General features: G+C 44.0%; 1 protein-coding gene across 3 annotated transcripts in view; it reads right to left on the bottom strand.

Annotated features, from left to right (window-relative positions):
* Positions 1-25,307, bottom strand: part of RPS6KA1 (ribosomal protein S6 kinase A1) — a 565,248-nt gene that overhangs the window by 481,471 nt on the left and 58,470 nt on the right. For all 3 annotated transcript variants that reach the window (XM_069224044.1, XM_069224045.1, XM_069224046.1), the window contains exon 2: positions 5,420-5,464. In XM_069224044.1, the coding sequence (XP_069080145.1) occupies positions 5,420-5,464 (45 nt within the window). The remainder of the gene's footprint in view (positions 1-5,419; positions 5,465-25,307) is intronic.

The raw sequence follows: 25,307 nt of genomic DNA, 5'->3' as shown, positions 1-25,307 counted from the left end.
AGGAGGGAAATCTGCACAGTTTTAGGCGAAAGTTAAAAACCTGGATTTTCCTTTAACTGTAGAAGGGCCCAGGGTATATTTGGCAATCCAGGCTTTGCTTAGTTCTTCGTGTTTACTGTAGTATTTCAGTGCCATGATACCTGTGAGGTGAACAATGCATTTTATAAAAGAGTGTTAATCATAAAATGAATAATAATTTATAGGAGGCACTTCTGGGCGTAAAGCACCACAAATATTTGATTGACTGACAAATGCCAATGAATTCAAAATGCAGCAACAAAACTGACCTTCAGTGAAGAATTCATCAGCTTCTGGCCTTCAAGCAAATCTTCAGAATTCTCTGCACCCAACATCACGTCCTCCTCTCATCCAATCACGATTTGCAAGGTACATTCCTGGTCGCTGGCTGTGGTCAGCTTCTGTCTATGCTATCACCGTACCTTCCATAAAGAACACGAGAGCTGGGAGATGTGCGATCTACTACGTAACATCCATATCCTTGATTAAATACACTTCTCTTGAAGTCTAATGCCAATCACTTGCATTTCCATAAAACTATAAAAACCTGACAGTTCTCACTGAAATAACCTTTCACTGGCTCCAGCATGACCGGGGCCGGGGTATACTTTTGCATTTCCACCAGATGTGTTGCCAAGAAACTGGTACAATATACTAGACATTATCGTGTGACCTAATTTAAGGTATCCTTACAAGGCCTCCTGAATTGGGAATAGTATTCATGAGGTGGTCGCACGAGGTTAGTAATACTACTGATGAGGTCTTGAGCACTGAAAGCAAGAACAGGATACTGTAGACTAGATGCATACTCAAGACATGAACAATTCTCAAGAACAGACATCTAGGATGGGACATAATGTAACTCACATGAAGAATTGGACAATACTTCACATGAGGTTATAAGAATCACGGAAAAAAGTCTAAATGAGAGCTTCAATACTGCAGAGCAGGACCTGAACTAGACAAGGCCTCGCCAATCATGCATGGTGAAGGGCACGCCCACCTGAATTCTGCTGTTCATACATTTCTCCAAACACCTCCACAGCATTGTCACATTCTTAACCCACTCAGATTATTAGATAGGAGAAGCCAAAACTACTCTATTCATCAGCAAAATTAAGGCAGCATCACACAGCTCCTCTGGATGTCTATGTTCCCAGTGCATTTCTTTGCACTCAGCCACACCGTACCTAAGTGAACCGGTCCTAGACCACTCTTTCAGCTTTTCTCCACTAAACCAAGTTTAATGTATTTCCTCCCGAGGCAGATCTTCCCATCAGATACAAGCTGGCATACACTACCAACATTTATGCAGATACACAGACAAACTGCCTGAAGGATTGGCCATGAGACAACACAGCAAGGCTCCATCTAAACTGTCTCCCTGTATCTCAATAACCGATTGTGTTCACCATCACCAATGCAAGCAATGAAATGCTCAACATGTCTTAAGATTCAGTTACATTTTTAAGAGGCTAAAAGAGTTCAATTCAAGATGGGAAGAGTCGAGACCAAATTCAGGGGTGGGTTTGGAGGTCGTGTGTTACCAGGATGTCTAATGAGAGGCAGGAAATTCAAGTATGATAAACCCGCAGAATGGGATCACAGACCGGGAGCTCTCGATGCACGAGAGGGGTGAATGTCCTGACTATAGTATATTAGGTCACTAGGCGCTAAGAGAAAAGACCTATCCACTTCAGGCCGCATTTGTGGAAAACAGACCGCTTCTCTGGCCAAAATGAAAAATCTTACATTTCTTTAAAAAGGTGGAGGCTTAAGTGCGGCTCCTGCTTTGGGATGACTCCCCCCCACCCCCCCCGGAATCACCCTGTCCAAATTTACCAGGGGTGTTTACGATGGGGGGCATAGCCCTGCCAGACATTTTTTTTTAAAAACACACAAAAAAAACACACAAAAAAAAACGTGTGGCTCAGTTAGGAGTTATTAACGACTTGGTGTTTGTAACACAAAAGAAGTCAGCAGTCCAAATGGATAGTAATGGGACCAAGGGGCTATCTGCATTGTTACAGAAGGAAGGAGATGCAAACCTTGCCACTGCATACTGAAACAACGAGGGCAGTCTGCAGGGAGGCAACAGCATTCTAAGGATGGACAAACACCATCACAGAACTGACCGCACTATGGAACAGCAACATACTCAAGACATTGGGGCAGCTGAAGGTATTCAAGGTATGAGACATCTTAGGGATTTCGGAACTGTGAGATACGATACAGGAGGTGGTTATTCCTTTTGATACTCTTAGAGAGACCTACCAAATGGCAGGCGCTGAAACATTTCACTACTTCCAGGTGAGGCATTCTGGAAGCTTGGCGGCTACGGGGTCAGGATCTCGCCGAGACCATCTATAGCTAGATCTGCTAATTGATGATTACATCCAATGGGCACCACAATTGTTGGGAAAAACACTGGTTTTAACTACATGTGATGTATGTTCATCGTATAATATATGGTGAGCTACGAGTTTAATTGTTAAAATGTGTGTATAGAACTAAAACCACAGTAAAAATTAACATATGATGCTTCCGTATAGTGGTTTAAAAAGAGGACTAAGCTAGATCTCATTGAGACACCTCCTAAGAGTGTCTGGAATTACACTGCCATAAGCAGTTGTGTTATGGTAGGATTTAAAATTTGATGAATGGGTACTCTTCTTGGCATATAACTATGGGCTTTGTAAAACAGACAATCTATGCGGATACTGACCTTTAGAGTGCCAGTTTCGTATTGGAATCATACTCTGCCAACAAATTAATCTAATAGAATGATTTTGCAGAACATTCTGAAAACTGAGGGAGGTAAGCGGAACAGTACAGCAGACATTGCCCAATTTGAGTATTTATACATCCAAAAATGTTCCTATCAGAAAATGACTTTTTAAATCACAATTGACACTGGGATCATAAACTGACTAAACTAATTTCCTTAGGGTCAGGAAGAACTCTTTTGGATATATGACGGAAATTCTCCAAAAGAGATTCAATCACATGTGCTATTTGTATATGAGCGTCTGGATATTTAAAAGAATAGTAGGATTTAAATGTGTAATGGCAGTTGGACTAGAATTTCAACCAATGGATGTTTGCGACATCTAGTGAATCCAACAGATAATATTTAAGGATAATCTGATAGTCCGAGACAAACTGTATAACATACACTGTTTTGTTGCCATACCCTGACCCATCTCAAATGACAACTGTTTACAAGTTCAGTTCAATTAAGTTTATGGGATAGCACACTGCTCCCATTTAAGACAGGGTTGAAAGTGTGTGTGTGTCAAAAAGCACAATGCCATTTAGGTTATCTTAGTAAATTAACCAAAGCCTGCTAGAAGGACTATTATTATTATATTAATTCTATTCTTTTGTCACTTTATGGAGCATAGACAGGAATGGGTCAATATTTTGTCCAGAAATTAATCCTTGGGCTCTAGTGGTCCGCAAATTTCTTGAGGTAGGTGTATGGCCTTGTCTTATGAATATCGCAACATTCACTAGAATCCAAAAAAGTATAGTGTGGTTGGCAAAACGATCAGCAGTGGTACATAATTATGTCACAGGAAATTATGCACTTTTTGGCTGCACAATTACATCCAAGGTTCCCAGGTGCACAAATTCTAAGTTTTAGAAATACCATATGTTTTAGTTGCCTCCAATGAGACTATCATATGAATGCTTGACCTATTAGATATTCACCCAGGTCTCTTCAACATGAATGAAGTTTTCTGCTTGGAAGGTGGGCTGCTGCCATTATACTGCTTCTGAACAATGGGATGCTCTAGGAAAGACTCTTTAGGAGCAGACAGTAAGTCTGTGTTTTATTACAATGTGACAGGTTGATCAGGTTCGGAAACCCGAGTGGCCTGCACATCAAAATTAAAGACTCAGAATGATCAATTTCTGGATTGCATTGACCTCCTAGAATCGAGACTAGAAAGCAACACATACTACGGTTGAGACAGCAGGGGTTGGTATCAGGGGGTAAGTATTCTAGTAAGGTGTCCTGGATGCGGCGTGGGGACTGAAGTGGAGTGTAGCCGTTCATGGAGATTGTGCACAGCCAATTTGAATAAGAATGTTAAAGTGGTTTAAGTTAAGAGACAGGAATTCAGGGCTGGAGTTTGAGAGGCCATTCTTCCTCCCATGTGATTATAGATTACCTAAAATGTCAGAGAGCAAGTAAGAATATGTTGGTTGCATAAGCAGAGTGGGGCTCACCAGTCTACTGTTACAGAATAAAAAACATTAGACCCACGTAGTATGCCCAAGCACCCACATAAGCTTCATGTCTGGGTAGTGGGGCATACTACATGGGTTATAACATAAAACTCGTTAAATCCTTTGGCAGAATGGGGGTGTCAAGAGACAATGGGATGTACTCTGCTTAAATTGAGCCACTGGTTGCAGGTGGGACCCACCAGCATTCGTGTGGGCTCAGGGACTTGTTTGTTGGCACTAGACTTGGACTCGGAACAGTGGGAAGGGGAAGAGGGAGAGAAAGATGGGAAAAACAGTGACAAAGGGAGAAAACTGGAATGAAAAAAACTGCAAGAGTGAAATGAGAGGGGATAATGGGGCAAATAGAGTATGGGGTTAGATCAAAGACGTATGAGGAGGAATCGAGGCTAGGGTATTCAAAAACCCCGACGGGCTTCTGGGGAAAGACTTTGGGCCTCTGCACTTAAAGTTTCATAAATTAAGCACTGTACATAGTTCCAGCTCTTTATTCGGATAAAAAGTTTTAGTTGGATAGGAACAATCAACTATTTTTTACACCACATCAATGCAAGTCTGCTAGGTCCCTGGCACCGTTCCTGGGACAGTTTATGACAGATTTTTAATCTCTCTCCCAACACAATTTCTTAACTCTTGCTAAGCAACTGACAAATTATTAAAATGTTCTTCCTCTCCATGGCAACCCCTACTCTGACTATAATTACGGGGTATTCCTTCACGCAATTCCGTTGTATTGTACTTAAATTGTGTTTGAGAGAAGTGCTGTGCAAAGCGTGCTATATAAATTGCCTTTTGGAAGTTCTCTGGATGCTATAAACCATGTAGGGACGTACCTGGAACGAGAATATTTCAAACACATTTAGTTGACGTAAAATGACGGATGTTCATTTTCCGTGAACACAGATGCATGAAGGGGTTTCCAAGTGAGCCACTTTCAGTGTGTGGAGCCAGGAATTTGTTCGGCGCTCGGCAGCCTCCCTGAGAACGCCTGGAATGTGTGAAAACCCACAGGCCTCATCCAGGAGCTAGGAACTTCGCCTCTACAGAACAAATCCGATCTCTAGCTATCCAGTGAATCTAGCTCTACACAACACAGCAGTTACCTCCCGCCACCCCATGCCAAAGATACGGAAGATTCACACTGTACCTTTGCCGGCTGTTTCCCTCCTTCGTCGCCTCCGCCCTGGCCATTCTGAAAAAAAAAAGAAAGGAGCCGTGAGGAAGATTGAAAACAGACTGCTTGATCTAACCAGGATGTCAAGACCTCCAAAGTCTGCGTACACTTACACCTCAGATTCATATAGGGGACCCCGTGCTGGTGCCCCAGTGTAACACCCCAGGGCCGCAGCAGCACCGGCGTGTACTCTGGGTGTAAAGTGTCAGTACTGGTACAAAGGCCCAGGTTTCCCCTATAGCACCGGTGATGCGGAGTGGTGGAAAGGGTGCTGCTGACAGCCAAACCTTACCCATCTGCCTTACGACTGTCTCCAACATACGCTCCTACTACAAAAATCACAGGTGGCATAAAATGGGGACGAAGCGGCCAGTCTCTTTTGAGGCCAATAATGCCAGATATCCTTCGCATGGGCACTTCTACAGCGCGCTGGTAGGCAATGCCCGAAGCTCAACGGAAGAATTGGTTCATTACCTAATTTCACGATTACAGTAGAAAGTCTACACCACATGCCCTTACAAGAAAAAGATTTCCATGTGTTCTTCGAGAAAATACACACTCTTTAGATCAAGTGTCACTGAAGGGCGCCGTGCACTGCTCGAATCCGAAACTGAACCTCTAAACTTAATGTGAAGCACCATCCGTTCCGCGTGCACTTGTAATTAAATGCAGCAACCTTTCCACACGAAACGCTGTGCTGGAATGCAACCCCGCGAGCACATTGTGACGTGAGCAGCTGCGTGGTGACGTAAAGCCTGCCTAGAAGGGAAGCGACAAAGATGCGCCCGAGTATTAACGCCAGACGTCAATCCGTTAATGCAGCGGGGCCAGGGCGCTGTTGCCAGGAGCGCAACTACCGCTGGGCTGAGGGGCAGTGACGTTAACCGGAGGGGGCACCCCTAAAAGATACATGGGGGGAGTTCTCTGGCCAGGGCATGGTGCTTTGTTACACCGCTGCTGAGGGAACTTTAGCCCCACCATCGCCCCACACCAATCAGACTGGCCTGACCTTCAGACACAAAGTATTCCTGCGAGAACAGTGCACTCCTGACAGCCTTCTGTGTCTTTGATTTGACAATCGCTGCTGCCTTCCAGTCCCAGGAAATACAGATCCATGTTATCGTTGTATAACATTATTGTTTCATGACCATAATAAAAAGTGGTGACTCACTACAGAAAGTTAACTGGTGAAACGGGTCGAAGCTACAGTTATCAGATCTGGACACACCAACAAACAGAGGCATCCAACAACACTCACACTCTAACCAACGAGCTAGAACAAGTATCTATCAAATGGCAGTTAAAAGATAGGCAACGTTATGCCAGAAGACTTCTGCCTTCCACAAAAGTCTATAAAGTAAGCCTAGTTTATTGAAGTATAAAAGGCATTTTATAAACATTTTGTATTATGTTTCATTGGTGCATTGAAGACACTAGTGTTGCACAACACCAGAACACACAAAGGAAATATTACATTTTCACATCAAGGAAAAAGAATGCACTATTCTGTTCAATACATAATAGGCAACTGCATATTTGTAGTAACATCAACCATTATTGGGCCCACTGCAGACATCTACAAACAACCTGCCTAAGTACTGAATTCCAGTAATATGGATTGGAATAAGATCCCAAGTAATTCCGACTAAAGGATCTAATTCACACATTGTACCAATCACTATTGTGCTTCCTGCAAAATCTGCTGTAGGAAGCAACATTATAAAATTGTTAAATACAAAAAAAAGGTTCCTTGAATTTCACTGAAGTTTGTAGAGAATATGTTTGTTCACCTAGCTTTGAATTTAGTCCAATCAAGTACCCTAGATTTCTAATGTGAAACATCTACAGTAATCAATTGCAAGGAAATGCCTCCTTGGCATGGTTACCCCTGACTTTTTGCCTTTGCTGATGCTAAGTTATGATTTGAAAGTGTGCTGGGACCCTGCTAACCAGGCCCCAGCACCAGTGTTCTTTCCCTAAACTGTACCTTTGTCTCCACAATTGGCACAACCCTGGCACTCAGGTAAGTCCCTTGTAACTGGTACCCCTGGTACCAAGGGCCCTGATGCCAGGGAAGGTCTCTAAAGGCTGCAGCATGTCTTGTGCCACGCTAGGGACTCCTCACTCAGCACATGCACACTGCCTCACAGCTTGTGTGTGCTGGTGGGGAGAAAATGACTAAGTCGATATGGCACTCCCCTCAGAGTGCCATGCCAACATCACACTGCCTGTGGCATAGGTAAGTCACCCCTCTACCAGGCCTTACAGCCCTAAGGCGGGGTGCACTATACCACAGGCGAGGGTATATGTGCATGAGAACTATGTCCCTACAGTGTCTAAGGAAAACCTTAGACATTGTAAGTGCAGGGTAGCCATAAGAGTATATGGTCTGGGAGTCTGTCAAACACGAACTCCACAGCACCATAATGGCTACACTGAAAACTGGGAAGTTTGGTATCAAACTTCTCAGCACAATAAATGCACACTGATGCCAGTATGTACTTTATTGTAAAAATAAACCCAGAGGGCATCTTAGAGATGCCCCCTGAAAACATACCCAACTTCCAGTGTAGGCTGACTAGTTTCTGCCAGCCTGCCGCACACCAGACATGTTGCTGGCCACATGGGGAGAGTGTCTTTGTCACTCTGTGGCCATGAACAAAGCCTGTACTGGGTGGAGGTGCTTCTCACCTCCCCCTGCAGGAACTGTTATACCTGGCGGTGAGCCTCAAAGGCACTGTTACTGTGCCACAGGGCATCCCAGCTAGTGGAGATGCCCACCCCTCTGGCCACTGCCCCCACTTTTGGCGGCAAGGCTGGAGGAGATAATGAGAAAAACAAGGAGGAGTCACCCACCAGTCAGGGCAGCCCCTAAGGTGTCCTGAGCTGAGGTGACCCTTACTTTTAGAAATCCTCCATCTTGTGAGTGGAGGATTCCTCCAATAGGATTAGGGATGTGCCCCCCTCCCCACAGGGAGGAGGCACAAAGAAGGTGTAGCCACCCTCCGGGCCAGTAGCCATTGGCTACTGCCCTCCCAGACCTAAACACACCCCTAAATTCAGTATTTAGGTGCTCCCCAGAACCTAGGAAACCAGATTCCTGCAACCTTAACAAGAAGGACTGCTGACCTGAAGCCCTGCAGTGACGACAGACGACAACTGCTCTGGCCCCTGCCCTACCGGCCTGTCTCCCAACTTCGAAGAAAACTGCAACAGCGACGCATCCAACAGGGACCAGCAACCTCTGAAGCCTCAGAGGACTGACCTGCAACCAAGGCCCAAGAAACTCCCGTGAACAGCGGCCCTGTTCAACAATCTGCAACTTTCTTGCAACAAAGAAACAACTTTAAAGACGACTTCACGTTTCCTGCCGGAAGCGTGAGACTTTCCACTCTGCACTCGACGCCCCCGGCTCGACCTGCGGAAAACCAACACTTCAGGGAGGACTCCCCGGCAACTGCGGGCCCGTGAGTAGCCAGAGTTGACCCCCCTGAGCCCCCACAGCGACGCCTAAAGAGGAAATCCAGAGGCTCCCCCTGACCGTGACTGCCTGTAACAAGGGACCCGACGCCTGGAACCAACACTGCACCCGCAGCCCCCAGGACCTGAAGGAACCGAACTCCAGTGCAGGAGCAACCCCCAGGCGACCCTCTGCCTAGCCAAGGTGGGGGCTTCCCCCTAGGAGGCCCCCCTTGTGCCTGCCTGCATCGTTGAGACCCCTGTGTCTCCCCATTACTTCCTATCTAAAACCCAACGCCTGTTTGCACTCTGCACCCGGCCACCCCTGTGCTGCTGAGGGTGTACTTTGTGCCTGCTTGTGTCTCCTCCTCCCCCCCCCCCCCCCCCCAGGTGCCCTACAAAACCCCCCCTGGTCTGCCCCCCCGAGGACACGAGTACTTACCTGCTGGCAGACTGGAACCGGGGCACCCCTGTTTTCCATTGAAGCCTATGTGTTTTGGGCACCTCTTTGACCTCTGCACCTGACCGGGCCTGATCTGCTGGTGTGGTAACTTTGGGGTTGCCTTTAACCCCAAACAGTGGGCTACCTTGGACCCAACTTTGAGACTTGTAAGTGTTTTACTTACCTGCAAACTTAACCTTTACTTACCTCCCCCAGGAACTGTTGATTTTTGCAGTGTCCACTTTTAAAATAGCTTATTGCCATTTTTACAAAGACTGTACATGATATTGTGATTATTCAAAGTTCCTAGAGTACCTAAGTGAAATACCTTTCAATTGAAGTATTAATTGTAAATCTTGAACCTGTGGTTCTTAAAATAAACTAAGAAAATATATATTTCAATATAAAAACCTATTGGCCTGGAGTAAGTCTTTAAGTGTGTGTTCCTCATTTATTGCATGTGTGTGTACGACAAATGCTTAACACTACCCTCTGATAAGCCTACTGCTCGACCACACTACCACAAAATAGAGCATTAGAATTATCTCTTTTTGCCACTATCTTACCTCTAAGGGGAACCCTTGGACTCTGTGCACATTATTTCTTACTTTGAAATAGTATATACAGAGCCAACTTCCTACATCAATGTTGACTGTTAAACATTTTAGCAGGTTATGTTATGTTTGGGGGTGGGGGGAGAGAGAGAGGAAGTAGCAAAATATTTTTTTAACTCAAGGGTGGTTTGTTATAAACACTTTGAAAATCACTGTATTAAAATGTGCATGGTTTTGGAGCAGCACTGCCAAAGAATTGGTAACCCAAATGCAAAACTCTGTGGCCCATGAGTCAGACCAGCCAAAACGCCTTGCAGCTGTGAAAGTACCAGCAGTAAGTAACATGGTTACCATCTAGCGGCGATCATTCTCTCTGGTTGGGAGGTTAAGTTTCTGACTTTGTGCGATCTGTGTTCCATGCAAATAGCACTTGCAGCTCACCCAAGAGATCCCCTTTACCAGGATTTTTTTGTAGCAGGCCTGGCAATGTAGTGTGGTGGAGGACTGAAGGAGAAGGCATACTGGCAAAGAGCAAAAAGATTTTCCAGTGGAGAAAAAGGGTGGTGGAAGGTGAGAAGAGAGACTAGTAGAAGAGAGACTGTAGGTGAAAGATGGAAAGTGTGCAAGGGTTAAAGATGTAGACAACGAAAGGATGAGCATGGCTAAGCAGAGGAGGAAAATCTCTTTGGTAGATCCGAAAGAGAAAGTAGGAGTAGGCCAATCACTATGGGAAGATGGATAAGGGGAGCGGAAGTAGGGGTTGGAGTATGAAGAGCAGGACGCAGAAGGATATGGAAGAGCTTTCTGTTCTGGGACAAGAGGATGATACACGTGTTGACGGAGATTAGGAGGAAGAGCAGTACTCATTAGTCATATGTAATCAAACTTGTTTTTTTAAATGTTCTAACAGCACACATCACTGCTATTAGAAGCCAGTCTACCATTGTTGTATAAATACACGTTCATGCATCTATGAACATTACCCAAGAAGTGTTATTTCATGATCCATTTGCCAACACATCGATTCCAATTAGATATATGAACCATGACATCTGTAAAATATTGAGCTCCACAGACTTGTTTTTAAATTGTAGCATTTTTCTCTATGCATGGTTGCTGCATATTTATTGAATGCAAAAACAAGGCGGGGGGGAGAGAAACACTTGAATTAATCTCAGCAACTGGTAATCGCTCAGTCCACACCCCAATCCATCAATTTTTTGCCCACCATGCCACCTCAGTAAGGACCCAGCCATATGCAAATCAGCTGTGACCCTGCTCCTCATACAAGCAGTCCAGTCCAAAGTGCCAGGCCAGGTCCTCCCTCAATCGGAGCACAAGCAACCTAGGACCGGTTTCGCCCTAGTTCGGGCTCTTCAGCCAGGTATAGCTTGGTTCCAGTGGCAGAGTGAGCCCAGGACCCATGTCTGGACACACAGCTCCTTGTGCCTTTGTGCAACCTGCACTTCTCTCTACCAAGAGGCACTACACTACTGCTTGCTCTAGTAATAAGCCTGGGTAAGGTTATATGCCGCAAATGACAATCGTTCCATACAACTAGAAAATATGCAAATTAGTATATTGCTTATTTACAATTCAGGCAATCACGATGAGGACAACACGGCGTAGTTGATATGTGAAAGAGACTGCTATAAACCATGAATAAATTACTGGAATAGGACAGTACAGTAGTATAATGGTAAGAGGTGCTCCGTGCAAAGGTGTGGGAAAACAAGCAATGTTTCTGAACAATTTTTGTACAAGATTAATGCAGAACTCAAGCGTAGGTACATGAGCGTACTCGCACTGTTGTTGAGAGAGGAAACTATTGCGGCTAATGACCTTTAGAAAATAAAGTAAGCAGAATCCATGCCCAGATATGGGGGCTAATCACTCATGAACTAAGAATTATTATCACATGTGTCTAAATTTGGACATGAAGATTTCCATTAATATGAAGAATACAACGTTCTAACATATATATGCTGTTATTGAGACTGAGTGACGTGAACAAATAGAAGTAATCAAGAACGAATATAATAAGTTATAAGTTCGGACACTCACCATAATGGAAAGAAAGTGGTGCCAGTGCCCTCCGACAGTCCTGATGAGGCCTTGAGTGTTAAGGCCGAAACGCGTCGACATCTTTTTAGTGGGACCAAGGGGCCTTGAGTGATAATGAATTGATTTACAAAATTTGTTTAGCACTACATAATACCTTTCTAAATAATATTTAGGTATTGTACAGCTGGGTGCAAGACCCTTGGTCACTTTATGGCATTAGATCACATTGTTTATCGTGTTATAGTGACTATCATATAAAGTGTTGTAGTTGGGCACATGTTTTCTTATCTTTGAAATCTTCCATATATTGTCTGTTATATATGTTAGTTATAAATGTAAATGTATATAGAATTGTATATATCTTCGCTTAATGTTATAGAATTAGAGATAGGCTGCTTTCCTATGAATCGGATGCTGTTGTTTATAATTAAAAGAAATAAATAAGAGTAAATAACTTTACCTCTCGAAACCAAGAGCCAATATTGGTTTCTCGAAATAATCATTGAATTTGTCCCTTGCCTGCTAATTTTTGTGAGTGTGTTTAGGTTGGTATCCTAAGCAGGCAAGGGTTATAGGATACTCCCCTTTTAGGCTTGGTATAGGAACATGGGGGCACACATTTCAATCAAACATTTGGAGAGGATAACATGGAGGAGAAGGTTCTAGTTCGGAGTCTGCCACTTGGTTGAAATCAAGGTTTTGACCCGGGTGTAAGAATCCATGGCCGTCATCAGGGCCTTAAAAAAACAATCCCTATCAACATTCTACAGCATCCGGCCCTCACTGTCCTACTCACTATTCCTTACACTGATGCAGACGGGGAGGGGGCTGCGGGGCCTCCAGCACTTAAATTACATAGGAGTGGCTTTATCAAAATGTCGATTCTTCCCGGCTCCCTAATGCTATTTTCACATCATTCAGGGGCGGTCTTCCAAGCACGAGTAGTCCACTGATAGTGTCACCCCCCCTCCCCCTTACTCCCTACCCCACACAGGCCCATTTCTCCCAGATGCAGTTATCGCACCTCACAGTCCCTTGTGCTAAGGAGCCAAACCGTGAGAGGAACTTCATAATGGGTCGAAGAAATTTTGAGAAACATCGATATTCATTCTTGCCGTTAATAGCGGCACTCTTAAATCACATGCGACCCCTTAAACCCCCTTCCACGATAGTATTTTGACCTCACACAAGCAATGTTAAAAGCTAAACTTCAAGTCCCAAAGTGCAATACACTGAGTTCGCAAGGTGCTGCACAGGGTAAGGGGCCACTGACAGCTCTGAAAATTGATAGTTCATTTTAACACTGTAGCTCTGTTATCATTTTTACGTTCACACTCAAATACCTGATTGTCAACGCGCTACTGACAGACCCGTCACCACAAAAACGTCAACAGTGGAATTCTTCATCACAAATTGGAAGGCGAGCCGTTCGGGTTATTTGAGCCCTCCCGCCCCTTTGACACATGCCTCCAACCACGACATGGCTAATAAAAAAATAAAAAAAACAGGTCATACTAACAGCCCATTACAATCCCCTGGCTTTCTTTCACTAAATCACAGCATTGCTTTTCAGTATATTTGCTGTAGGGGTTCTGGGGAGAAGGCAAGTGCTTCTCGTGGCCAGAATATTAGATTGCGCCCTCTTACATTTCACGTGGCACAGGGGCGTGCCCACAGCCTGAAGACCAGTGCCCGCAGGTCTTCATTGCGTGACGAGCAATGATCTTTATCAAGAGATAATCCCATATTGCTTTTATTGTGTGACCACAAATAGCAGTATATCACTAGCGCCTGAATTATCCCAGCAGTGCGTGCACTGGGAGAAGCTATCGTCCTTAACGAGGGGCACTAACCAGTTAGCGCGTAAACCCGGAAGCACTATTTCTCTAGTGTGGTTATCTACTCAGTAGCAGTATCCTCCTAGTGCCTAGCCTGTGAGACCAGCACTCCTCTGTCCAGAGGCACTATCCCCCAAATGCCTGCCCTGTGAGATACTCTACCAAAGGGGAGTATCCCCCCCCTCCACCACCCCTCCCGTGCCTAGTCTAATATGTGACAAGCACTCCCCTACCGGGGGCCGGGGCGTTACACAACACCATCTGTTCCTGTAAGACCAACAAGCCTTTGTATCCAGAGGCACCCCCTTTCCCCAGTGCCTGGCCCGTGAAACTAGCTCACAACGTTATCAAGGGCAGTTCCATTAGTTCCAGCAATGTGTGAAGAGTCCTGCCGACTACTAAAGTACTCGAGTCTGCACCTGTGGTGAGCAACCATCTCTATCGAAGGCCACCATTTCCTTACCGCCTGCACTTTGTGGCGGTAGGTACGAAGTTTCCAAATACAACAGCAAAGAAGTCAAACGGGTAGTTGTCCCCTGTAATAGAAACCTTGAAATGCTACAGACAAAGTGAGGACATGCCAAACCAGGCTGGGTAACACCAGGCATGTGTTCAATTAAGCCAAGTGTACATTGGTTTAGCTATGACCTGCAGCACGTGGAGGTAGAGCGGTGCCCAACAGGGGGCCGCACACACAGATCTGCTGCCTCGGGTGCGTGTGACCCTGCAGGGGGATCCGGGATGGTGGTGGAGGCTGAAGGACCCTCACCAGAGGTGAACTTGCCTTCCCCTTTGCCGGTGGGGGACAGGCGGGATGAGCGAGGCCTAGGGCCAGGCAACATGGTTGCTGTGGGGCCACTGGGTGTGTGGCGGGGCCTGGCGAAACATGCGCGAACACCATCTTGGCAAATATCGACCCTCTCAGTGTGGTCCCTTGGAACATGAACGGTCGCACATGGGAGGGTCAGGGGTATGGGGGGGAGGTGGGTGCAGGTGGGGGGGGGGTGAGCCCCTGACTCCACCTATTCGGCCATTCTGGTGTGAGCGTCTCCTATTGGCCTGCACACAAACGTCCTGTCCAGACCTGTTGCCTTTTGCCCTGCTACAGGGGGCCGGCTTACGCACCACTGAGGGGGCAATCATCATGAGGAAGGCTGACCACAAGCAGACAAAATGGTCCTTTAACGCTTGAAAGAAGCCTGGGGCCTCCAGCAGACAATATGGGGACAATGGCACTGTGGAACACGTTTCACAGGAGGTAACCCAATCTGAGTCGATTAAAGCCATGTTCCTTGAATTGAAGCAAAGCCTTTCCTGAACAGACAAAGCTAGATCAGCCTACTGATCAAATGGACCGTCTCAAGGACAAGACTGATGACCACGATTCAAGACTCAATCAGCTGGAACGTTGCGCCTCTTACCTGGATGACTTTCAACGCACTTCTGAAGAATGATGCATGAGACTGCTACAATTCCGCAGGGGATGGCGCACACGGTTAGCTCCACCACAGAAGTAGACGATACTAGGACAGCTACATAAATGTGACCTAAATGGATCAACGCTGCTTTCGCTTTACATGCTTGTACATATGGGTGCCCTAGTTCTTTTTTGGTGCCTATACCATTTATTAAATATGATGGTTCTTTGTATGGTATACTGTACTGATGTTCTGTTTCAGGCAGTGGAACTAAAATCTAAGATAGTGAGGAACAATAGTTTGTCTCTACATGCAAATCCTAGTTGATTAGATTTTGAGATGTTCGTAACTGCCAGTACACAGACGACTTTTGGAGAATGTCTTTAGTTTTGTACTACGTAGGTTTTGTTTGTTACTGAAAACTCGATAAATAAATATATTTTAAATAAGTGTACACTGGTTTCCATCCTGGGACGGCTCTAGTAGGCGCTGAAACAGGACTATCTCTGCAGACTGAAATCAAATATTCCGACTGGCCGCAGGAAGCTCGGGACAAATGGCCCAACACAGAGCAGACACCACGCTTGAGAAGACACCACGTTTGAGCAGACACCCAAACAGCTTAAAGGAGCACTGGTGCCATCATTATGCTAAAATCAAGATAGGTTTAGATGCCCCAGGGCATGTGGGTGTCTCATAACGGAGCAACACAATGTGTAAAGGTTTGAGACCATACATAAACGTTCAGGGTTATACAATCCTTTTCTGGTGGTGGTGGTGGTGGTGGTGGGGGTGAGTAGACTTTATTTCTAAAATTAATGCACTGCTGAGCTGGGATTAGCACAAACAACGTCAAACAAACCAAAGAAAACTTGGACTCCTCTTAAACTCTGATATGTCGGTTAGCCCTCAGACAAACATATAAAAAAATAAAAAAAATTACCTTTAACTGTCCTTGCCTACAGAGTTTTGCACCTTTCTACAGACGGTAGAAATCACCAACCTGTCATGAACATTAGTACTTTCAGGATTTCATTATTGCAACATAGTCGTTGAAGGTCTCCCAAAAATCACACACCAGAAGGCACAAAGAATCAAATTCAGAGTCGAGAAAGTCCGAAATCACAGGACAATCTCGTGTCTTTAGGTACCTCCACCAGCTTCTTTTAGATGTTTAAGGTCCTATGCAATGTGTAAGGTGTTTTACAAAAAAGCCCCCACCTCCCTCTCCCCTCCAATACCTGCAACATCTGGTGATACATAAGTGCCCCCCTTCCCCCCCCCCCCCAAAAAAAAAAAAAAAAAAAAAAAAAAAAAAAGAAGGTGGTCTTCTAATGCTTCACACTTTTGTCCAAGATAGATCGGCAGACTAAAAGATGGAAGAAAGGTCCTTAAGGCAATGGGACTTTAACTTTAGGAGAGATATTAATCAACCTGAAGAAAATAACTGAATTATGTCGAATTGAGGAAAGACATCAGACCTTATCTTATTACAACTTTTAACCACAGCCTGTAATTGACCACTTGTAACCGAAGTCCTCAGAGATTAGTGGACTAAGCTGCAGGCATTTTAGCAGTCGACACCTCTAGGAGGAACTCAGAATTGTGGCTGTTACTGAAGACAAAGTGGGGGGCTAAGAAACCCAATTTGGTACCAACGACATAAAAGCAGTAAGTATGGAGCGCATAATAAAAGTACAAAGTGGTAATCAAATGAAAGCACATAAGGAGTATTTTATGGGCCAATCAAACCAAATGAATAAAATGTATTCAAGTTTCTGGACTGGATTAGGCGCTCGGCAACCTGGGAGTGGGAGTAGACAAAGGGAAACAGACTGATACAGGTGCAAACTACGTAACACTGAGCAAGAAAGACCTACATAAACACAGACTTCTATTACCTCCATGTGAATCAGCTGGGCCCTCCGACACCCAGTTCCTAGCTTTTAACAGACATTCTCCAGGTGAGGCTGCCTGCTGAGACTGGACAGCGCAGAATGTCTAGATTCGGTGAACTGGTACCTATTGTCACAAGCAAAGAACTGAGTGACAGAGGATCCAATCACTTCGGACACTTTTGTCTTTTCTGCTTGTACACTCCCCAGAGAAGTATTATAAAGTTCTAATATTTTGGTAGCAATACAGTAGACCGGAAAGCTAATGAATACAGATTTACAGCCACTTCAGTTTTGAAAGACAGGGTTTACCAATCATGCCTGGTAGGGCAGTCTAAAGTGTCTCTTCAATGAAAGAAGAATCTAGTTTTAATTTAAAAAAATCCAGTTTAATCACAAGGTGCAGATTAAACGTCTTTATAACAAACCTTAGGTGCATGTGTTCCAAGACGGTCTTATTTAAAGCTATGTGTACAAGTTCAAAGCCCCCCCAATTATAATTGAGAGACAAAAGGTGCACTCACAAGTGGTCGGGGAACAAATGACAAATCCATTGGCGTATGTGTATGTAGAAATTCGAATTTTTAATTAGACTGGGAGGAGTTCCAGTTCTACTGCTGGAACAGGGGAGGCATCAAATGAATTTCTCTGGTCACAGACTGAACCAGAGAGAGAGGGAAAGCTACTTGCAGTGAAAATAACTGACTAAATCCCCGCACTCCCTCCATCTAGCTGATCATGGGTGGAAGTAACGGCACCCAACGCAGCTCTAAAATGCTGGCACTGGTGAGGTGAAAAAGGCCTGAAGTTGTGAGCAGCATGGGAGAGTGCGTAAAGTGGCTCCCCAGCTGTGGTGCTGGGACCTCTGGGGGTTCGCAGAGCCTCCAGAGGGGGTCAGTGACTGCTTAGAAAATTAAACATTAACAGATCAGGTCCCCAGTAATGACTCGGTGCAAGGTCCCCGGATTCCATAATGATTCAGTGGGGGCCCCAGGTTCCAGTAATGATAAAGTGGGGGTCCACAGAAGGCAAAAGGTTGGGAACCACTGAATTAGTTCATTTAACCATGAGAGCCAATGGAGTAGGAATACCAGAGTTACTATACGAGTGATTTCTTTTTTTTTTCCAATCGGTCTTTTTCCATTGCCATATTGGAGTACAGTTCTAAGAAGCGATACGTCGAGATGCCAAGGCATCTTAGTCTCAAATCACGCTTCAAGTGGGCACAGTGTTAAGAACAGACTGTCAAACAATGTGTCAGACGTGGATGATGCAAACTGAAGCCAGCACTTACAACAGAAATTTTGGTGCCCATGTGGCTGCTAAATAAATATCTCGAAATTTAACAATACCTCCGAAAATTAATGAATGTTACCAAAGACTTGGTGGGATAGATTCTGAAATCTGGCACAATGTACGAAAGCAATGGAATCTATAATACTGCCATTACTCCTATAGGTGACCCTCAAGAAACAGTTCTGTGCACAGAAGGACAGTTATTTTTCAGATGGCTCCTGTAGACAGTGGATCTCCTGTGCAGGAAATATTTAATTAGCTCCTCTGGTTTTAGAATTACTGTTCACTGCTTCGATTCGCCTCGAGCAGTGTGGTTTTATGCTAGAAAGGTCTAGCAGATAATGTTCGGAGCGTGCTCAATGCCTTTACTATCCACCTTGACAGCACCTTGCACTCAGTGGTCAACTATGCAAAGTTGATATGTAAATATTTGGTCAATTTTCTGGTCTCACAGTAAATCTAAGTCTGTTGTATACCTAATCAACGTTGGGATGCCATGTCTGAGATAGGTGTATTCATAACTACGGAAGACATCCAATGTAGTCCTAAATATATGGTTCCCTAAATTAGAAAACAAGGTATCATTCCCCCTCCAAATGTTGTTGATGGACCAGACGGACTATTAAAATGGTCCCCCTTCTGAAACCCTTGTAAGAGGATCAGTACTAAACGCCTTCCAGAAGGGTTACTTTTGAATGTGGGGGCTACTACCAGAAGTGCAGTAAGTGCTATAAATTCCATTTTATAGACGGCCCTGGTGCTCCAGATATCATTTTGGACTATTGCGCTTCCAACCCAATTGTTAAAAATTAATGGGTATTTCAAAGCTGCCAGGTTTCCGAGGACAATGCATCACGTGCTGATCCAGGCCAGGTTTTCTTTAAATTCTTGGACTTGTAGTCTTGTTTATTCTATTATGAAAGGATTACAAGTTCCAGAATTTTAAGAAAAGATCTGGACTGGTGCAAAACATCAAGCACTGGCCTGGAAAACTTGAAAAGGCTGGTCTTTGGCTCGTACTTTGACAACATGAATGTAGCTGAGAGATGGACCATGGGTAAGACGCCCATACTACACACACTACATAGCAGACAGGACCCAAGGCACAAAACTGTACAAGCCATGAGATGGCAGCGAAAACTCACAAATTGGACCCAGTTGTGGTTGGGCACCAGGTTGGACAAGGTATTCGAGTTATCGAGTGTTAAAGTTTGGGATGTTATCAAGGTATCCAAATTGGAAGGTATTACATCCTCTAATACCCTTCAGTTCTTCATAAAGATCAATGAGTCTGATATGCATAAATGCCAATTCTTCAAATACAATGTCTCAATTCTTCAGCTGCCCTCTCGTAGCACCCAGAAGCAAGGCTTTATAAATATTCCTGAGTATAACCCACTAGGAAACACGCATTTGATGGGAGACATAGGGAGACATAAAATATCTCTATTTACTGTTTATTAATTAACATCCTTGGATCTCTAGTCTTAGACATACAAGACAGACCTAGCCCACCCACAGATAGGGAATGGCAAGCTACACATTGCTTCACGAGAAGCTACAAAGCCAAACCAGCTACACTTGACTCAGTTTAAATATCTGCACAGGCCATAACTCACACACAAGAAATCTTGATGTTGTGAGCAGGACTATTATGCATTATACCTGCAATAGAGAAGTCACATAGGCAACATCTTACACATGGGTCTGGCTATGTTGAAAGCTTCAACCTTTCTGTCAAGCAGTGTTGCCAACCTTAAGCAGGGGCGCTAGGATGGCAAACTGAATTGAGTTCACCGGAAACTGGCATTACTTAATATACTCAGAGTTATAAGCCAAAAGATATGCACATGCTGGCAAATAAATAGGCCTCACTATTGCAAAGGGAGCAATCACAAAGTAATGGTGGGAAGTCAATTCACCAGATTTTGAGAGCTGGGTGTAGCTGCACTCAAACGTAACATTCTTGGAGAGACAATTTATTCTACACATCGGCTCACAAAGCCTTTGCTGTGGAGAAAATATGCCTACTCAGGTGTGGAGGTCCACATCTAATCCCACATACTAGGGCTATTTTAAAGAAATTATAGCTCTGGTGGAACATGGACCATATACACACTGACAAATCAAGTTACAATTTATGACAAGAAGTGGGGTGGTTTAGTGAAGTGAGCACCATCAACTTCAAGGATGGATTCTTGATGCATCAGTGGATTGTTGGCCATATTTCAGCTCACACTAATGACATGTTTACACAACTCAGTTAGATGGTATATCTGCATCTTTCCTCGGATGCTCACTCTACACCTTCTTCTGTGTCCCTCTAAATCCACAGCCCTCTTATTCCCTTTCACGGAGTGAGGAAAACTCTAAACTACAACATTAGCAGAAAGATTACAAACACATTTGCACTGAATATGAGATAATCATATCACAGAGTCTTACAATCAAACCAGGACGACATACAAATCACTCAGAACTCACATGTATCGATGGGATAATTAAACTATTGACCATTATGGTACTCTTTTGCGAGTACACATCAAATCACGTAAACACAACATACATACTCCAATACTGGTGTGTGAAGTTAGTATCTTTCAGGCACCTGCATTCAACATCTCCTTTCAGCACCTTAGCATTCATGTAGGTGTGGGTCACGTTCAAATGCAAAACAGGTTAAATCAAGAAAGATGCAAATAATAGTCTACCTGCCTCCTTTCAGCTCTCACTGGCAACATTAAGTCCAGTCCTCTGCCTTTCCACTCAAACTATCATTGGTCAATGTATAAGCATCTCAGTTCATAAGTCAATACTCTCATACCCTTTATATTCATTTGTGTTAGCAATATAAATTGTTGTAATCTTGGTATTACCAAACGTAGTTGCATATGTGTTAATTGATCAGGTTATACTATTGCAATCCCAAAACCAATCAAGAATTTGAATAATAAAACAATTTCAAGAAGGCACGTAGCAACAACTCCTCCTTACTGCCGGTCTAAACAACCTGTATGAAAGAAATGATCTCCGTCGGCAACGTGGTGATGATTAAATTGGAAGTCATTAAAATCATACATGGCCACTCTTAGGCCTGCATGTTTCGTAGAACCTCGTGGGCTGTGCAGGGCCGGCATGGCCACTGTGTGCCATGTAGCAGGCCCACCATCGTGCACAAGTCACATCTGGCATTTCCAAAGACTTGGTGCACATCCCAGTTAGCCGAAGCCTAGACAAAGCTCAATGAACACGTCTGTATGTGACATGAGGCTTTAAAAAAAAAAAAACCTGCGCAATGTTCTCAATCAAACAGACCCGCGATGGGCTTCTTGCACTCTTTTCGTAGCATAAAGGTACCAGGTTCAGCTTGCAGCAGGTATTCCTTGTGTAAAAAAACAAAAAAACATCCTGTTTTATGACAGGATCCTGCTGGAGGAAGACAACATGAGCTTTTCTTCGTGCCTAACGAACCACAAACCTCTACAATGGGGCTGTAGAATAGTGGTCCATGAGTGCTGGCAACATTTCAGGTACATAGTCCAATCACTTGTAAACAATGAACCTGAATTGAAATCATTTTCACAATAAGAAGCTATCGTGAACGTCCGACATCGATCTGCCCTGATATGGACACTCTGGGTATTGAGAATGCCCTTCCATCTTCAGGGTAATGTGCAATATCAAGGAATTTTCGAGCCAGAGCAAGAATATACAAAAAATAAGCAGCTCCCGAGAACAGAGCAGGTGCTAACATACTTTCTACAATTAAAGAGCTGTTTCAGTTGCAAATTTATCCTCCTGCTGCAGCTTGTATCAATGTTATCCTAATACACTTATTGGAAGAACGCAAAAATGGGGTGGGGTGGGGTGGGGTAGGGTGGGGGATTAAGCATGCAACAGCTTGAAACATGCATTTCTGAGCCCAACAGCAAACCACTGTGGGAAGAATACGATTCCTGATCGCACATGGCCCCACCCCTAAAAGCCCATGTTCTACAGTAGTTTAAGCTATTTGAACTTTCCAAATCAATAAAGACCGTCCAAAGCGATGTGGTAACTATATAAAAGTTAAACACTTGCTACTCATTTGATATTCACACAAACTAGACGGAAAACGGAAGGGTTTCCCACCTTATCCACATCAAAAAGGTCGAATAGCGCTCAAAAACATGGTGAATGACCTGGATAGATTTTTTTTTTTTCCCCCCCAAACAAAAACTTTACCAAATACACAGTTCAGCTGAGACTTATAACAGTGAGCTTTGGACATTACAGATTCTAGCCTGTGGCACTTTATCACGTTCAGAATTTTGTTAGAATGTGGTGTTGGGGTGTAGCCTGTACAAATGGTTATGTTTTTATAATATGCATATATGTTTAGTTATAAATATTTATGTATTTCATGTATTGTATTGCAGCCCTGAAGAAGTTCGATGTTTGAACAAAATGCGTCAGCAGAAGCTGTAAATATTCTGAATTGTATGGAATTAAAGATTTTGGAAGAAAAATGAAGATGCAAGAATCTCTAAAAAAAAAATTGCCATTCGATTTTTGTTCTTTTTGAGTGCACCTCTATATTTGTAATTTTACGTTACAGATTTAAGTTTGTGGTACTTTATCACGGTTCAAGTTGGTCCCATCACAAATGAGAGACTACAGTACATCTCTTGACCCTTAGCACTGCTCTGGATGTACTCACTTTAAGAACAAGCAGTACTGTCATGCCACACTCCAAGTCTGCTCTCGAGTTTAGCGAAGCATTTCCAATTCAGATTGAACCAATAGTGATCTCCGGACCGGACGGCACCGCTGAACTAGAAACTCTTGCTGGAACAAATTATGAGACAGTAATCAAATAGAGACGAGTACCTCAGGTCAAGCTGGCGTTGAAGGAGCCCTCTTGGATCCAGACCAGGAGTAGGGCATCTTCAGCTCTAAGGAATTATTTCTAAAGTATAATGCGGAATGAGGGCCAACAAGACAAGGACAGGCTCTGAAGACGTGTGCTGGGAGGTTATGGATCCTGATAGTGGAAGTAATTAGGAGAGCCCATTTCCAGATTAGAAAGTTTGAGTCAAAGTAGTCAAATTATGATTTTTTTTAACGATTCTTTTGTGTAACCAAGATGGGTTCACCCTACACAACCACCTTTTATGAGCAAACTCTAAAGAAGGACATGAAATGCATGGGAAGAAAAAGCAGTAGTCTATGCTGATCAACAGGTTAGCCTAGTAACAGCATTCGCTGGGGGTACTTTATGAGCAGTGCAGCAGCTTCATTGGGATTCTAGCATCACTCATAGGCTGCTAGTCAACACTAGTGCATCACACTATCTTCAGACAAGCTTCACCCTCATCTCATCATCCTCGATTAAGGGGCTTATTACTTCTGGATGTTTCAGGCCAGCAATGTACAGGAAGGAGAGTGGGAGGATTTCAACGGCTCTTCTTACCAGATCCCCATGGAAAAAGCTACTTATCTATGCAAGATGCCTTTATGCCCTTGGGCAAACCCAAGATGGCTCATACAATGGGGCAAGTGGACAAGCAATACAATATATTGTGACAGTAACGAAGCATGCTTCAGGAAAGGCGGCTAGAGGCAATTAAGCACCAACTACATTGTATAAAAACAATTTGTATAAGATAAGAAAGTTGAGAACGCCCTAAAACACAAAAATATATTTAAATTTTGTATGCACTACATATATCCTAAAACATAACTCACAGTCCAGAATGGGTTTCAACTAAGTTATGTTCACTCAGGTATGGTGTGTAAAAATACGTGTTCAAAAAAGTTAAGAAAAACAGAGCAGACAGAGCTAAAGCTTCAATTTGTCTGTGATGAGAAGGTACAGAAAAAAAAGACTTAAGACAGCACAGACCGAGACAGAAGAGAGACACAATACGAGAATATGGTCCACAGACCATATTCTCGGACCTTTTGGTCCACTTTTGTACTAATAAAACGTGGAAGTAAAATTTACACGCACACATACAGAAAACTGTCTGGGCATCTTAAATGCTCACGAAGGGCTGTTGACAAATCCTGCAAGACTTCGACAGGAAGAGGCGTGTTCATTTCAAGACTTGGCCTGGATACCCCGGGACACCTGAACTGCAGCCTGCTGCAAAAAGGTACGTCTGAGCCAGGAGGAAGTCATGCAGCTGGAAGATTCCCGTTCCTCGGCCCGTGTAGGGCATGGGAGAGGGTGAGAGACTGACATATGTATAAGCAACATCTTCAGCTCAGAACCCATACTTACTTTGATTCCAGAAATTTGTCAGGTTATGTTGCCACCGTATTTCAGGGACAATCTAAAATTTCCCATCTGCCGCAAAAGGTTTCTAAATACATATCAAACATAAGCATCCCAATGACCCTGCTTGCATCTTTGTTCCAAATCACTTGGCATATCACCCTCCAAATTAACATGATGGCTCTCTCCATTCATCCTCTTCGCCGCATACACGGCTTGCTGAGAGATAGAAGATTATACTCGTTACTCAGCGGTGTACAAAACTTAAGCCAGGCTGGATTCCTTCCCGGGCTCCCCACCCGCTCCGATTTTATTAATTAACTTAGAGATAAGCGCTCTCCAATCACGCCTAAATTTGGATAACTCTATGGGCAATGAAGTTAGCTCCGTAACGGAATAATTGGCGCCTAGGGGACAGCCTTCTCCTTACTGAGCAGAATAGTAATGCTATTCAGACAGCAGTATCTCAGCATCCCCGGGAGGATAAGCAGGAGGGAATAAGCCTGCACACATTGCGAGAGGCACTCAAGGCACACTCATTTCCATAGCAACACCCCAAACACCAAGCAACTTGACTGTTTTTGCAAAACTAGTAAAATACACAGCCATCAATAGAATAGGTAAGAAGATTAGCGT

The sequence above is a fragment of the Pleurodeles waltl genome, chromosome 3_1 (genome assembly GCF_031143425.1).
Source record: "Pleurodeles waltl isolate 20211129_DDA chromosome 3_1, aPleWal1.hap1.20221129, whole genome shotgun sequence".
Classification (NCBI taxonomy): Eukaryota; Metazoa; Chordata; class Amphibia; order Caudata; family Salamandridae; genus Pleurodeles; species Pleurodeles waltl.
Note: the sequence above shows the minus strand (reverse complement) of the source record. Positions and strands in the feature narration are given on the sequence as shown.